The 14813-nt window shown below is 40.4% G+C and overlaps 2 protein-coding genes across 8 annotated transcripts in view; one reads left to right on the top strand and one right to left on the bottom strand.

The window, feature by feature from the left end:
- The window catches only part of GTF3C3 (general transcription factor IIIC subunit 3), a 30268-nt gene extending 24492 nt beyond the window's left edge, over nt 1-5776 (top strand). For both annotated transcript variants that reach the window (XM_039347969.1, XM_039347970.1), the window contains 6 exons: nt 1116-1242; nt 1498-1735; nt 2243-2433; nt 2995-3119; nt 4120-4272; nt 5021-5776. In XM_039347969.1, coding sequence (XP_039203903.1) covers nt 1116-1242; nt 1498-1735; nt 2243-2433; nt 2995-3119; nt 4120-4272; nt 5021-5143 — 957 coding nt within the window. In that variant the 3' untranslated portion in view covers nt 5144-5776. The remainder of the gene's footprint in view (nt 1-1115; nt 1243-1497; nt 1736-2242; nt 2434-2994; nt 3120-4119; nt 4273-5020) is intronic.
- Nucleotides 5777-5968: 192 nt separating this feature from the next.
- CCDC150 (coiled-coil domain containing 150) overlaps nt 5969-14813 on the bottom strand; it is a 38881-nt gene continuing 30036 nt past the window's right edge. For all 6 annotated transcript variants that reach the window (XM_039347964.1, XM_039347965.1, XM_039347962.1 and 3 more), the window contains 7 exons: nt 14379-14505; nt 12541-12735; nt 10331-10399; nt 10111-10251; nt 9624-9710; nt 9208-9321; nt 5969-7379 (listed from right to left, as the gene is read on the bottom strand). In XM_039347964.1, coding sequence (XP_039203898.1) covers nt 7275-7379; nt 9208-9321; nt 9624-9710; nt 10111-10251; nt 10331-10399; nt 12541-12735; nt 14379-14505 — 838 coding nt within the window. In that variant the 3' untranslated portion in view covers nt 5969-7274. The remainder of the gene's footprint in view (nt 7380-9207; nt 9322-9623; nt 9711-10110; nt 10252-10330; nt 10400-12540; nt 12736-14378; nt 14506-14813) is intronic.

The following is a 14813-nucleotide window of genomic DNA, read 5'->3' as shown; positions in this document are numbered from 1 at the left end:
ACTGTCTGTAACATACAGAGTAACGGAGTTGGAAGGCATCTTGGAGGTCTTCTAGTGACTAGTCCAACCCCCTGCTCAAGCAGGAGACCCTATACCATTTTCAGACAAATGGTTGTCCAATTTCTTAAAAACCTCCAGTGTTGAAATTCCTACAACTTCTGGAGGCAAGTTGTTGCACTGATTAATTGTTCTATCAGAAAATTTCTCATTAGTTATAGATTGGTTCTCTCCTTGATTAGTTTGTATGCCAACTATGCCGTTTTCTGGAAGCAAACATCTAATCATAGTTGTTCATACCACAGTCATCATAGGTTTTAGATGATAGTAATGTTTATTATACAAACTACCATTGCGCTTGGTCCAGAATTTAGAGTTAGGGAAGAATGTAGGAGTCAGATTGCTGATTGGAACATGCATATGATGTTGTTGCTGTTGAGTAGCTATTGTTCCGGGTTAAGGATTTAGTTTGGAATATAAGATTGCAAACAACTTGAGGCCAAGAATTCTTTCATCGCTATAGACTTATTGAAAGGACTTCTCTGAGGGTGCCAACAGGTACCCTGTCTAAAGTTGTGAGATCTCCATTTTCCCTTTTTCAGGTATCTGATGATGACTATGAATTCTGAAATATTATTTTTGTCTTTTTTCCCTCCCCTTTGCTTTAATGTTGTTTTGTGTAATTGTTTTGTAATTAATTATTTTAAATAGCTTTTACGTAACTCTTCAATATGAGATTGTATAGGAAGTAGCATAGAAATATACATTAAATAAATATGTGGTATTTAGTGCATGAGACAGAATAAGAAAAAAAGCATTATACATTTAAAAGGTAATGTGTGCAGGTTCTTTTTTTTTACAGGTGAGTCTTTTTCTGTATTGAGCTGTGACTTTAGACAATAAAAAATTATGGTTTCTAGTCAATTTTAATCTGCTTTGTAACTGGATCAAGCCAGCTATATCATGGATAACCTCTGGCACTTTTTATTGTTCACTTTGTTAAGTCTGGGATGCAGTTACAAACTGAAAAAAAATCAATAAGCTATTTGAAAGCAAAGAATGGACTACTGTTGGGTATTTCTTTTTTTTCAGTTGTGTTTTAAATGTTCAACTTGCAGGTAGCCATGAACAGAGCTCAGGTATGTTTAATATCTAGCTCAAAATCGGGAGAAAGACATCTCTATCTTATAAAAGTTTCAAGAGATAAAATCTCTGATAATGATGATCAAGAAACATCAAAGAAAGGTAAAAAAAAATAAGTTGTTCAAATTGTGGAAACAGTTGTCTATTGCAGTCTATAAACTTTGATACCCTGCCCTTTGTTAAGTAGGCTTTAAGCAAATTTTTCAGCGACAATAGGCTTTTTGATATTCTTTTGGTTTTATTGAATCCACGCAAGTTAACCTCTACTTCAGACTTTGGTTGATGTTTTTAATTATGTTTTAGTTTTATGTTCTGGTCTGTGTAAAAATTAAAAAATGGTTTATGGTTGCCCTCTAGCAATATTTTTGGTGCTTACAAGTGTTCTGACAAAAGAAGATTGGTGGAATCTTCTCCTTAAGGCGATCTATGCATTGTGTGACCTTTCGCGATACAAAGAGGCAGAACTGCTAGTGGACTCCTCACTGGAATATTATTCATTCTATGACGATCGGCAGAAGCGCAAAGAACTGGAATATTTTGGTCTCTCTGCAGCAGTTTTAGACAAGAATTTTAGAAAAGCTTATAATTATATCAGGTGGGTCATCCCAACAACCACATTGGGGTAAAGCACATTCATTTCAAAACCTCTTTAAATTAAAACTGATTGTTACCGATACAGTATTTTGCTAGATAATTTAGATCATCTTTTCGTTTCTACTGAGAACTCACCTCAAGCAAACCTTCCACCTGTATGCCATATCTTCAGAATGCCATGTCTTCATCTCCTCCTTCCGCAGAGTTAAATAAATTTAACACTGGTGAAATAATCATTTTAGCTGAAGGATCTAGTGATGCATTTTGTCTGTTGAAAGAGAGTAGTTCTAGGTCAAGTAACATAGTGGTGGGTGATCTTGGCTGCCTTATTTTGAGTGTAATTCTGTGAATTGAGCCTCTGTGTAGAACATGCTGATTACAGGAGATATACAAAAGGGATGAAAGAGAGGCCATCTTGTGACTAGATCACACCACTGTCCTCAGTGATTGTAGACTGATCTTTTCTGTCATTTGCAAGCAATCTGAAAAGCACCTGTTTCTTCCCTAGGATAATGGTAATGGAACATGTCAGTAAGCCTCAGCTTTGGAATATCTTTAACCAAATCACCATGCATTCCCAAGATGTGCGGCACCATCGCTTCTGTCTGCGATTACTCGTGAAGAACCCAGACAATCATGCATTGTGTGTTTTAAATGGCCACAATGCTTTTGTGTCCGGTTGTTTCAAGCATGCCCTTGGTATGATTTTGGCTGTTATTAATTAAAAATCGCAAGTGCAATGTGTGAAGATGTATGTAGAATTATGCCTCGTGTATTTGTAGATAGGTAATAATATGAAACTGGAATACTAGAAGCTGTGATTTTGCTATTTTGCAAAAACAAAAATGGAAAATAGCTGCAACCAGTGCTTTGGATTAAAACATGCCCATTTGACCCAAGCAAAGGCCAAACTATGATGAAACAGTAGAGGGCATCCTTGGGGATAAGTGATGGACAGCAGCCTCATCAATATGCCTTGTGATAAATGGATGCTTTGTGATTCCTATCTTGTGTCATTCCTATCTTGCCCATATCTAGTAGAGTTTGCCCGCTCATTAAAGATAGGCAAACTCCACTACAACCATTCTATCAACATTTCAGACATGCCCAATGGACCAAAATGGTTGTTTTTTTAAACTTCAAAAAAATAAAATGGTCCATAGATGTCCTGCTGGTTTAAATTTGTTTGAAAGCTTTTTAAATAATATATATGCAGCAGTCAATGACATTCCCAAATCTTCACTGCTTGTTTCATTTCAGGACAATATGTACAAGCGTTCCGTACTAACTCAGATGAACCCCTGTATAGTCTTTGCATAGGCTTGACCTTCATCCACATGGCATCTCAGAAGTATGTGTTAAAAAGGCATGCCCTCATAGTACAGGTGCGTTGTCTTTCTTTCACAGCTTTCACGTGCACAGCCTTGCCTCATGTTAAATGGCATAATGAAGCAGTAGGTGTGAACTTAAATGGACTCCAGAAGATGGTAGAGGACAGGAAGACCTGGAGGAACATTGTCCATGGGGTCGCGATGGGTCGGACACGACTTCGCAATTAACAACAGCAGCAAATGACATAAAATTCCTTTCAAATTTATTTAGGCAAGCAGCCTTCAAGAATTGACCGTAAATATAACCCTGTAAAAAGTTACGTTGCATGAAACATCTTTTATGAGCTGCTGGGTTGTAAGCAGGTTGATCAGTATTACCAAGGGTACTGGAATGTTTATTTTATTTTTCCTTTTGCCGTGTTTCAGAAGAAAGGATAGTCAACAATATCTGTCAATTAATCCCATTATTGATTTACGATCCATGTTTTCTAAGATTTATAAACTAGTGCAGTTTAAGAATCTTATTGGGAGATTTACTACTGCAAAATGTGTTATGTACATTGTTGTGGGGATTGATTATATGCCATCAAGTTGGTGTCAACTCCTAGTGAGCACATAGATTTTCTCCAGGCTGCTGATTGTGTTCTTCTCTTTCCCTCCATCTTTCCCAGAGCCTATTCCAGAGAGCTAGGTCTTCACATAATATGTTCAAAGTAAGATAATTTGAGTCTGGTCATTTATACCTCGAATGAGACTTCTGGGTTGATTGTTCAATAATTCATTTGTTTTCTTGGTTGTCTGTGGTATTCTCAGAAGTCTTCTCGAACACTAAATGTCCAAAGTGTCAATTCCCTTCCTATCCTGTTTCTTCAAAGTGCAGCTTTTGCTTCCACGGTGTATCATATGGAATAATATTAATGCAAGATATTTTACTGCATTTAATGATGGCCATATGCGAATTTAATTTTGACAGTATTACTTCTGATGTCTCAATTGTTACTTGTCATTTTTAATTTTTGCATTAGTGGAGTTTTCCTTTTTTTTTTTTATTTAGGGGTTTTCATTCCTGCAACGGTACTTGAGCCTTCGTGGTTCTTGTCAAGAATCTTACTACAACTTAGGACGCGCCCTTCATCAACTGGGATTGGTATATCTTGCTATTCACTATTACAAAAAGGCACTGGAATTACCTCCATTGGTCCTAGAGGTATTGTATAAAACAGCATTTCATAGGTATTTGAATGTTAAGACACATGAACATTCTTCACAAAGTGCCACCCTCTATAGCAGTGTTCCAAAATAAAACTACCGTATATGCCGCCGTATTAGGCGACGCGGCGTATAAGATGACCCCCGTCTTTATAGCTGGGCCGCATTCCTAGAAGGTTGTCTTATATGCCGGAAACTACCAGTATTTCCGGCGTATAAGACGACTCGGCGTATAAGACGACCCCCGTCTTTGGTGCCGATTTCAGCGCTCGCGGAAGTCGTCTTATACACCAGCATTTACGGTATTGTAAAAATTTGGATTCAAGGAAAGACAGTATCAATGTTTATTGCTGACAGGAAAGTGCTTATGTACTTTTTTTCCCACGATTAGAAAAAAAAATCAACATAATTTATGGTTTTGATGATTAGACAGGATAGATTATATAAAGAGAATCATGTTGTAAGAACCATAGAGTAAGAGATAGAGCTATAATTGTATTTATAACTGCTATAAAGTGTGGTAGCCTGTTATTTGTATCTTTTTCTTTTATATTTGTCTTTTGTTTCCTTTCTTGTACTTTTAACTTTCTCTTTATTTCTTTTCTTTTTTTAGTTTGTATTAGTTTTTAATCTTCTTTTTAAATGTTTTAAATAAATTATAAATACATGTATAATTTATGTATATAAATTTTGGGGGAAAATGTATTTTGTGACTTCTTAAAATAGATTTTTCTCCTTTAAACTAGGGAATAGAAACTGACCAGACAGACTTGCGAAAAGATATTGCTTTCAATTTGTCACTCATCTATCAGAGCAGTGGAAATATTCGAATGGCTCGCAAACTGTTGTATACATACGGAACTGTTTGAGGACAAAGTTACACACTTGGTCAGGGAAATGAATTCCTTTCCTTGATTCTAAAGGGAAAGCAGCTCTATAAACAACTTCTGTTTTTATGGCGAGACTTGGAAGAGACTGATGGAAGAATGGTCAAAACAGAGACATCATGAACTGACTCCAGCCTTTGAATTCAACACTGATTCTCCTTAAAACTGAATGAGAAATACAAGAAGACTTAGAACTTCCTTAATAGAAGACAGCTAAGAGCTTTCTTGATAGAGTTGAAGGTTGTGCTGTTTTCCTCTGTGAAACTTAATCCTAACCCTATATAACCAACACATGTGGAATCTGTACAGAAATCAAGAACATTCAGAGTTTTTTGATATACAAAACTTATTCCAGAAAAGCACTGGCTGTTACTTACCTTTATAAAACCCAGTGTTTAGGCCAAGGTTGGGATTGTCATGCCCCTTGTTCTATTAGAATACATGATTGTTTACAAGAATAGTGAATGCTTAACAACATCTGGTTCTTCATTTGGAAGAAATGAACACTCAAATTGTTATGCGTAGTTTTCTTATTTAAAAAGAATACGGAAGAGAAACTGTTTTACTGTTTGTTAATTTCAGGATATGATAATAATAAAACAAAGGCCAAAATCAGCTTCTTTAGACCAAGTTCTATTTCTTTACTTTTAACAACTTATTAAAAATGAATTTATTATGAAGATGTGGCAGTCTCAAATAACTATTCTCTATGTCATAATATTTCTTAAACTATATTGACTTGAAATACATTTTATAGCTTAAGAAGAGAACTGTGCTCTTTTTAGAACAAAATACAAACTGCAGCTGTTACAAAAAAGTAAATGTTTTATTCTTAAAAACCCCCTACCCCTACAAGATATATAGCAGGCTTGTATACTATACAGTAGTTATCTAGAACAGCGAAAGTTGAGAAATATATAATTGTTATCCATGATTTATGGTAATGTTCCTCAATCTGGATACCCATTTCTATTTCTGAATCCCAATTACCAGGATCATTGCTGAAAATTCTGGGAATTGGAAGTCTGGAGGACACTGAAGTGAAAAAAGATTGATTTAGGGTGAAAATATTTGGAAAAGCCAGTTGTTTTGATATTTGTGAACCAATTCTTTGTAAGACTTTTATTTGGAGGCCTGCACAAATATTTTATAGTTCAATGAACGGTCAAATGACATACTTGTTTAAAGTTTTTTTTTAATGAAATGCTGATTTTGTATTTCGTGCACATAAATATAAAAATCACCAATGTTATAAGGGACTAACTTTCTGGCTTTATATTGTTTTCTCATCTCATACCAAACAGTTCAATTCCCAAATAATGATGGGTGAAGATTAGGACAAGCAGGTAAGAGAGGTTAGTAAAACATAGTTGACTGAATTATGAATTTTGTTACTATAATTTTAGTAGTTATGAAAATATTTATGTCGTACATCTTTCCTCTCCTGGCAGTTTATTTTGGGAGGTGATGTATTTGTTCAAACTATGCCTTGTATTGAGAGGATTCACGAAGACCACCCTTTGTGAAAAATATATTTGGATGCCAGCCTTATTCTCTATAAAATTAGCCCGATCAAGGCTTTAGATCTGCCACTTAAAAAGAAAGAAATCCAAATAGTTTTCCTTTCTTGAATTGCAAATAAAGCACAACTGTCAATATACAAGACGTACAAATCATATCTTGGTATAGTGTACATAATATAACAAGGTTGATTCTGTACACTTAGCTCCTGTATAGTTTTGAATCCTACGTGTGACTTTAAAAATGGAAGTTAATTCGCTCAGGAAGAGTTTAAGATTGAGGCACATAATTTATTTTTAATAAAACTTGAAGTTTTCCGGTCTGAAAAGTTCCACAGAGGCATTTTAAAGACTTGATAGCTGAAGCCTAGTGCCTAAAGTTTAGAGGACTCTTCTTCATTAGTGTAGAGCATTCCTAGTTCATACAAGATCTCCTCTGTTAACATCGGTATGTGGAGGATCACACTGAAATGATCTACCATTTGGCTCCTTCCAGGTACGACCACCATTACTGGGGCCCTAGATCTGAGACAAGATGTTCATAGGTGCAGGGTCATCTTTGACATCCTGGAACCTCCTGGGTAAGCAGGTCATCAATTATTTTGTTCCGATAAATATTTCCTGGAGATGAGCTTCAGGCGATTTTTGGTCTCCCACCGCTTCAGGCAGGCCTGGCTAGGAATCTTCACTGGCTTATTCTGTCAAAAGAACCTTTTGTCAGAGCTGAGAATGATCAGAAAAGGTCAAATCTACTGATACTTTTATAATCATGCTTTGAGTCTCATCTGACCAAAATGAAATATGTATCTGCTAAAACTAACATTTTACAAGCACTTAAAATCCAAAAATCTGGTTAGCAGATTTCTGCAGTGAACATTCTTGGGAGAAACTATGAAAGAATTATCAATCTTAATTTTCAGAATTTTTTTTTTTAAAAAAAGCTGTAGATGAAATTTAAATTATACCTTCAATCAGATATTTTTTGAAGAAGCTGGGAAAACAATTGGTTAGAACTAACCGTGGCTGATATAAACGCAGAATTTTCAAATTTTACCAACTTTTTCCTCTAGTCCAGTTAAATCATGTCTCATTTTCTTCAAGCCTTAAAAATTGACCCTAACCTCAATCCTAGGTTTTGAAGTTGCCTCAGATAAGGGGAAAGTGGTCCAAGAAATGAACTTCACACATGTGTTAAATGCAACTGATAGGTACTCAGTTTTGTTTTCTTGTTTCATTTATGAATGATAATACAATATGGTAAATGTTCCAAATCAGAGGTAAGATATATTCTCCCCCCCCCCCCTGCATAAAACATCTAGCTTTTGAAGAGACTTGAGGTCCAATGTCAACAGTATGCAGTTCCACTCTCAGGTTATGAAATCTGTATTTGTTGAATTTCTTCCCTCAGGCAGCTGTTATGATCAGCTGGGAATGTAAAGAGGGCCTATCTTTGATGAATCCTTCAATGTTTCCTATTCTTTCTTTTAGTCAAACTTTGTGTATCTCTTTAGCAGAGGATGGTTTTCCATGGTCTTCTTTGCAATAATCAGCACTGAATTTTAACAGCTACTGATATTGGTGCCTACTGTTCACCTCTGGGAACAGTCCTAGACTGGGATTGCATACTGTGCCAATGTTTGTTCCCTCTTGGCTGACTGAATATATGGTAGCTAATGAGTTTCCACAATACACTAATACAGTGATGGCAAACCTTTTAAAGACCAAGTGCCCAAACTGCAACCCAAAACCCACTTATTTATCGCCAGGTGCCAGATGGGACGTGGCCCAATGGGTGGGTGTGGCTGTGGTGGTCATGGCAGACTTGGTGGGTACGGCCAAAGTGGGCGTGGTCACCTCGATGTTGCTCATGGGGAGGGACGCCTGTGGGGGCAAGGCAGGCCACGGGGCAAGGCGAGGCAGGGGCCAGGGCAGCTGCTGCCTGATACCATTGGCCCCCACACACAGAGGCCAGAGAACTCAAGGGGGCCGATGGTGTCCGTCAGCAGCAACAGCCTGCCGGCCCCTTGACCGGTGCACTTTGGGGCTCTGCAGCCCGCTGCCAGCAGTTCAGAGAAGCCACCTCTGAGCTGGACAGCTGGCTGGCAGCTGAAGAGGTGATGCAGTGGGTCGTGCCTGGGAAAAGGAGAGCATACGAGGGTAGGAGGGATAGGACGGGAGGGGGAGTGAAACCAACCGTGTCGGCTTGCATCCAGCCACATGGGACCTCAGGCGGCTGGTTGAAGAAGGACGTTTGCCATCTCGGGGTATGGCACGCATGCCCACAAAGAGGGCTCTGAGTGCCGCCTCTGGCACACGTGCCATAGGTTCGCCACCACTGCACTAATATATGAATCGGTTTCACATTAAAATGGTTGAGTTCACAGAACGTGATGCTAAGACCAAAAAAAACATACATACTATGGGTTAGCTTGATGCGCGAAGCTAACTGCTCTCAAATGGCATAGTATACTATGACATAAGATCAATATCAAGTATTTCATTTGTGGATGTTGTTCCAATACTGACCTCCTCTTCACTTTCTTCACCCAGCTTTGATTTTCGGTTTTTGAGTAGTTCCTGCTGCAGACTATCAAACTTGGACTTGAACCAGTGATGAGCTTCTTCTAGGTTAGCTGATATCTAGGGCGGAGAAAGGATATCAGCAATGAAGTACTGCTTATTGATTATAAAAAAAGGAGTAGCATTTTCCTAGGCTTTCACGTCAGTGAGTGATAATATATGATAAGTATTAGAATACTGATAAGTTCTGAAACTTTAAATCAAATCCTAAAATTAGCTCTTACTTCAGTAATGAGAAGTTCAGGAATGCCAAGCCAGTTTTCATCTGATCTGTAAAACTAATTCCTTTCCAAGCATGGTAATTGCAAGCAAAATAGCAACTCTGCCCCAGGATTTTTTCCCCTCTTCGCCTCTGCATCTACCTGTTGAGACTCAATGCTGGCTTCTTTTAGTTTCTCTTCAGTAGCCTCCTTGCATTTCTTGAGCTGCTTAATGGTGTTTTCCAAAGTCTAAAGGAGCAGGAAAAAAAAAAATACAAACCAGTCTACAATTACCGTACTTTCCGGCGTATAAGACGACTTTTGAAAGCGTTGAAATCGGCACCGAAGTCGGGAGTCGTCTTATATGCCGAGTCGTCTTATATGCTGGAAATAACGGGTCGTTTCCAGCGTATAAGACGACTTTCTAGGCATGCGACTCGGTGCTGAAGTCGGGGGTCGCCTTATACGCCGGAATATACGGTATGTATTCTTCTATGGTAATTTCAATATGATTTAAGATTAGGGCTAACAGATACTTCTTTCTATCAAACAAAAGGACAGAAAAAGAGGGACTTTAGACTAGCTGTCGCTATAGGCAAAATATTAAGATGCTCAGCTGAAATAAACGATGAGCTCAAAAGGGGATTACTTGGCACTCTTCCTCAAGCTGCTTCCGCTTTTTCCTTTCTTCTTCCAGCTGATTTTCCATCACTTGCTGATTTTTGGCCAGTTGCTGCATCTCACTTTGTAGGCTTGTTAATTCGGTGGCAAATTGTTTGATACTAAGGGACTAGAAAAAAGACGAATCAGACTCCGTGATCAAATCAAGCATTTTAGGACCGAGCTTGCTGTAAAAAAATGGACGCTACCTGCTCGTAGTTTTTCTTCTGGTATAGGTCCTTCAGCTCTTCCATTTGCCTCAATTCCAACTCAATCTCCTGAAAGTATTTCACAACAATGAGAGAGGAAAGCATCCAGACCTCTACTGGGTCAGAGTACAGCTACACTAAACGACAGGGTCTGCTCTCTCCTGCCAGACACCAAAACTCCAAAGTACCCTTCCTGTTTTCAGGCCGCTGCATAAAGCAAGCAGGCAGGCATTTCAATTTTACAATGACTGCTCCAGGGTGAAGAACCCGGTAGTAAAAACTCAGAAGATAAAAGAGCGGGCCGGGGCTATCTTCTAGCATGTCCTCAAAAATAAATACATTCGTTTTAAAAGTGGCAAGAGATCTGGAGGAAGACAATCACATTACTTTGCATTGGCCCCACCATATCTGGTTCTGTCAAGGCCTTTTCTGCAATATAAGGAGCCTTAATAGCTGCAGAGCTGGGAACCTTCTCCACTAGCCCTTCTTCCAGTGTGATGCTGCAAGATACTAAAGGTCTAGAATTTAAGTGAGACCGCTGGCAGCCCCAAGCACATTTCCTCGCCGCCACTTGCTCCTCAAGTATTTCAAACAAGCAGAAATTCTGAAAAGAAATCCAGGACAGGAATCTCAAAAATACAGGGTCTCGTTAAGTTCTGCAACTTTAAACCAGTTCGTAAACTAGGTCAGACTATTGGGAAGGCTCCTCCGTTCAGGGGTGGTGAGGAAATTAGAGAGAGGCTGCAAATATTATTGTGTTCCTGACCAGGCTTGGCCAGAGAAAGCAGGAACATCAAATCCAGGCTTTGCTCTCCCATTGCCTGCATCGGCTGCCAGCAATCAGTTGCAGAACAGCAACAACGGAAAACCGCAATTAAAATTTAGCTATTTTAATTTAGCTAACTAGTGTATGAATTCCTTGCCCCGTCCCACCCTAACTCTAATGCAATCTTTAGTTTTGCTCACGACGAGCAAGCCACACGTATTCATTTAAGCCTTTCTGCCTGTCTCAGTACTGCCAGGTTTCCCAAGCTCTGCAGGAAACTATGATTGGCTTTATTAATCTAAACCCTGTATGGAGAGAAAAGGCACACTTTTTGCCTTCAAAAAACCTAGTATTGTCTCAGCACCACCAAAGAGCCAGCCATTTCACAAGAGAGATTTTGCATTCAGATCACATTCTATTGTTTTCTCTTTTCAGGCTTAGACTCAACCCTGACAAGACCGAGTGGCTCTGGGTCTTGCCCCCCCCCAAGGGTCATTCTGATGGTCCATCATTAGTCCTGGGGGGGGGGAATTTACCTCCCTCAGTGCAGGCACGCAACTTGGGTGTCCTCCTGGACTCACAGCTAAATTTGGAACAACATCTATCGGCTGTGGCCAGGGGGATCTTTGCCCAGGTTCGCCTGGTGCACCAGGTGCGGCCTTATTTGGACCGGGAGGCTCTACTCACGGTTACTCATGCCCTTGTCACCTCAAGACTGGACTACTGTAATGCGCTCTACATGGGGCTACCCTTGAAGAGCGTTCGGAGGCTGCAGTTGGTTCAGAATGCAGCCACGAGAGCGATTGTGGGTGCACCAAGGTACACCCACGTGTCACCTATCCTCCGCGAGCTGCACTGGCTTCCTGTGGGTCTCCGGACGCAATTCAAGGTGTTGATTGTCACCTTTAGAGCCCTTCATGGCTTAGGATCAAGTTACTTACAGGACCGCATACTGCCGCATAGTTCCCAGAGACCGGTGAGGTCCCACAGATTGGGCCTCCTTCAGGTCCCGTCGGCCAGACAATGTCAGCTGGCGGGCCCTCGGGGAATGGCCTTTTCTGTGGTGGCTCCAACGTGGTGGAATCAGCTTCCCCCCGAGATTCGAACTACTCCCACCTTGCCGGCCTTCAAGAAAGCTATTAAAACTCTCCTGTTCCGGCAGACCTGGGGTTGATGTCCCCAGGGGGGGCGGGATTCAATTGGGACATGCTGTGTGAATGTATTCATTTTTAATTGTTATACTTGTTTTAATTTTGTACGCCACCCTGAGTCCCTAGGGATTGGGCGGCATATAAATTTTACTAATAAATAAATAAATAAATAAAACTTCCATTCTAACTTTATAGATGATGTCCCACCACTAACAGTTGCAGCAAAGACAGATGCAGGCCGTACAGAAAGCTATTTGGAAAGAAGGCAAAGGCAACCTAAGCCATCAACTTACCTTGATTTTCTCTGCATTGTGTGTATTGTTGGTCTTGGAGTTGAAGTACTGGGTGATTAGTATTTTCTGCTTTTTTACCTTCTCCTTCTGATTTGCCAACGCGGCTTCCAGGTCTATCACTTTTGCCCGCAGTTCTTTGTTGCAGCGTAGTATTTCGGTAGATTTAGAGCAGGCCTCTTCAAGAGCTTTTTTAACCTATCGGGTTAAGAGACAGAGGCAATGCCTGTTCATCTGAAAAAAGGCAGAAGGTGAAGGCTGTGTCTGAATTCTTACTTTTGTCTCATCACTCTGAAAACTCATAGATTTTGGTTTCCTGCTTGGAGAATAATTTTTGTCTGGCTTCCGTTTAGGGCAATGATGGTGAACCTTTTAGAGACCGAGTGCCCAAACTGCAACCCAAAACCCACTTATGCATCGTCGGGTGCCGGGTGGGTGTGGCCCATTGGATGGGCATGGCTGCGGTGGTAACAGCAGACTGGGTGGGTCTAAAAAGTTCAATCAATCAATTCCAACTTTGCAAGATCTTTTTTTTCCCGCAAGAAGTTGAAATTGACTGATTGATTGAACCTTTTTTTTGCACACGGTGGTGGAGGCCTAAAGCGAAAAGGTTTTATAAAACCCAGCTGAAGGCCTAGGACTGGGGTGATGGCGCGTGTGCCCACAGAGAGGGCTCTGAGTGCCACCTCTGGCACCCGTGCCATAGGTTCGCCACCACTGGTTTGGGATATAAGGCTTTATTTTTAGAGTATTGGGAACCTCTGCTCAAATTTTAGATACTTTCTGTTAGAGGTATTGGATCCACCACTCATAACTGGCATGCAGAAGATTCTGAAGTAGTCTATGGCCTCTCCTTACTAAGGGATGGATAAACATAAAGCAGGCTTAACTACATCTTCTTAGGTTCTTTAATACCATTGTTATGAATGCCAAAGGAAGCATGTTACAGGTAGTGCTTGAGTTAAAACCATTTGTTCGGCAACCGTTCAAAATTACAACATCCCTTGAATGAAGGGACTTGACGATCATTCCCAAAGTTCGGGTGGCCAAGTTCAGAAGTCAGGTTGCCAAGCACTTAACAATCATGGGATTGCCATTTACAACCTTCCCTACTGGCTTCTCCAGAGAGTCATTGGGGAAGCTGGCAGGGAAGGTCACAAGTCACTAAGGTAAATCTCCTCCCCCCCCTCCCCGGGCATTTCTTCACTTGCATTGCACTGCATTCTCCTTACCTCCTGCAATTGCACCTACCCTGTGCCAGCCTTCTACGATTTCCTTGATTGCACATACGTATTCCATGCTCTCCATCCATTAACGCCTTGTGATTGCACACATCCTGTGCACTCTTTTCATGGCCACCTTTTGATTACACACATGCACACACTCTCCTTCTATGGGGTGCCTGCAAATGTACATATTCACGTACCCTGCTTCTATGGCCTGCATGCGACTGCACATGTGCACTTTCAAGTCCTTTTTCCATGACCTCCCTACAGTCGGATGTATCCCACATCCTCATTCTCCAGCCTCTCTAGCTCATGGTGCATCCTTTGGCTCGCCTGTAGCCTGGGCCCAGCCTCCCCATTCCCGTGGTACCCCCATGCTCCCTACCTCTGCTTTCCGCTTAATGATCTGTCCAACACTAACTGATGAGGGTCATATGATATTTGTACTTTATGACTGTTATCACACCGTGATGGCAATTTTGGTCTCAATTATTGCTGTAGCTCAAGGACTATCTGTTGCAATTAGCGTGCAGTGGAGACACAGGACCTTTATTTTATTCCTTATTGGAATAGAATCTATCAAGAGCTCACTTCAGAACTGTTCCCTTTCCTTACCTCGGCTGATTCTTTTTGGGCTGCTTTCTTCGCCACTTCTCGTTCAGTCTGAAACTGTTTCTTCAGGGTCTCCAGGCGATCTGCATAGAACTTTGTCTCCCTCTTGGTTTCTTCAATGAGCTGGTCCCTTTGGAAGGAAAAAGGAATTCTTACAGGACATCCGTCCCGTCTCTTCCGTTTTGAAGATACAATCCTCAAATAGGCAAAAGATGTACACCAGATTTTCTGTTCATTTCACTTTGTTTTTTTATCCATCCCTCCAAGCCTTCTGAACTGGGTTTTTTGGGAGGACCTCTGGGGATTAATTAGATTTATGTTCATCACTGGATTGTAAATTTTAAATTTTGTTGTATTATATTTATGACATAGTACATCACCTAGAGCAGTGTTTCCCAAACTTGACAATTTTAAGGCATGTGGACTTCAACTCCCAGA

Source organism: Crotalus tigris, unplaced genomic scaffold, assembly GCF_016545835.1.
Source record: "Crotalus tigris isolate CLP2741 ecotype Arizona unplaced genomic scaffold, ASM1654583v1 scf7180000018105.1476442, whole genome shotgun sequence".
Lineage (NCBI taxonomy): Eukaryota > Metazoa > Chordata > Lepidosauria > Squamata > Viperidae > Crotalus > Crotalus tigris.
Note: the sequence above shows the minus strand (reverse complement) of the source record. Positions and strands in the feature narration are given on the sequence as shown.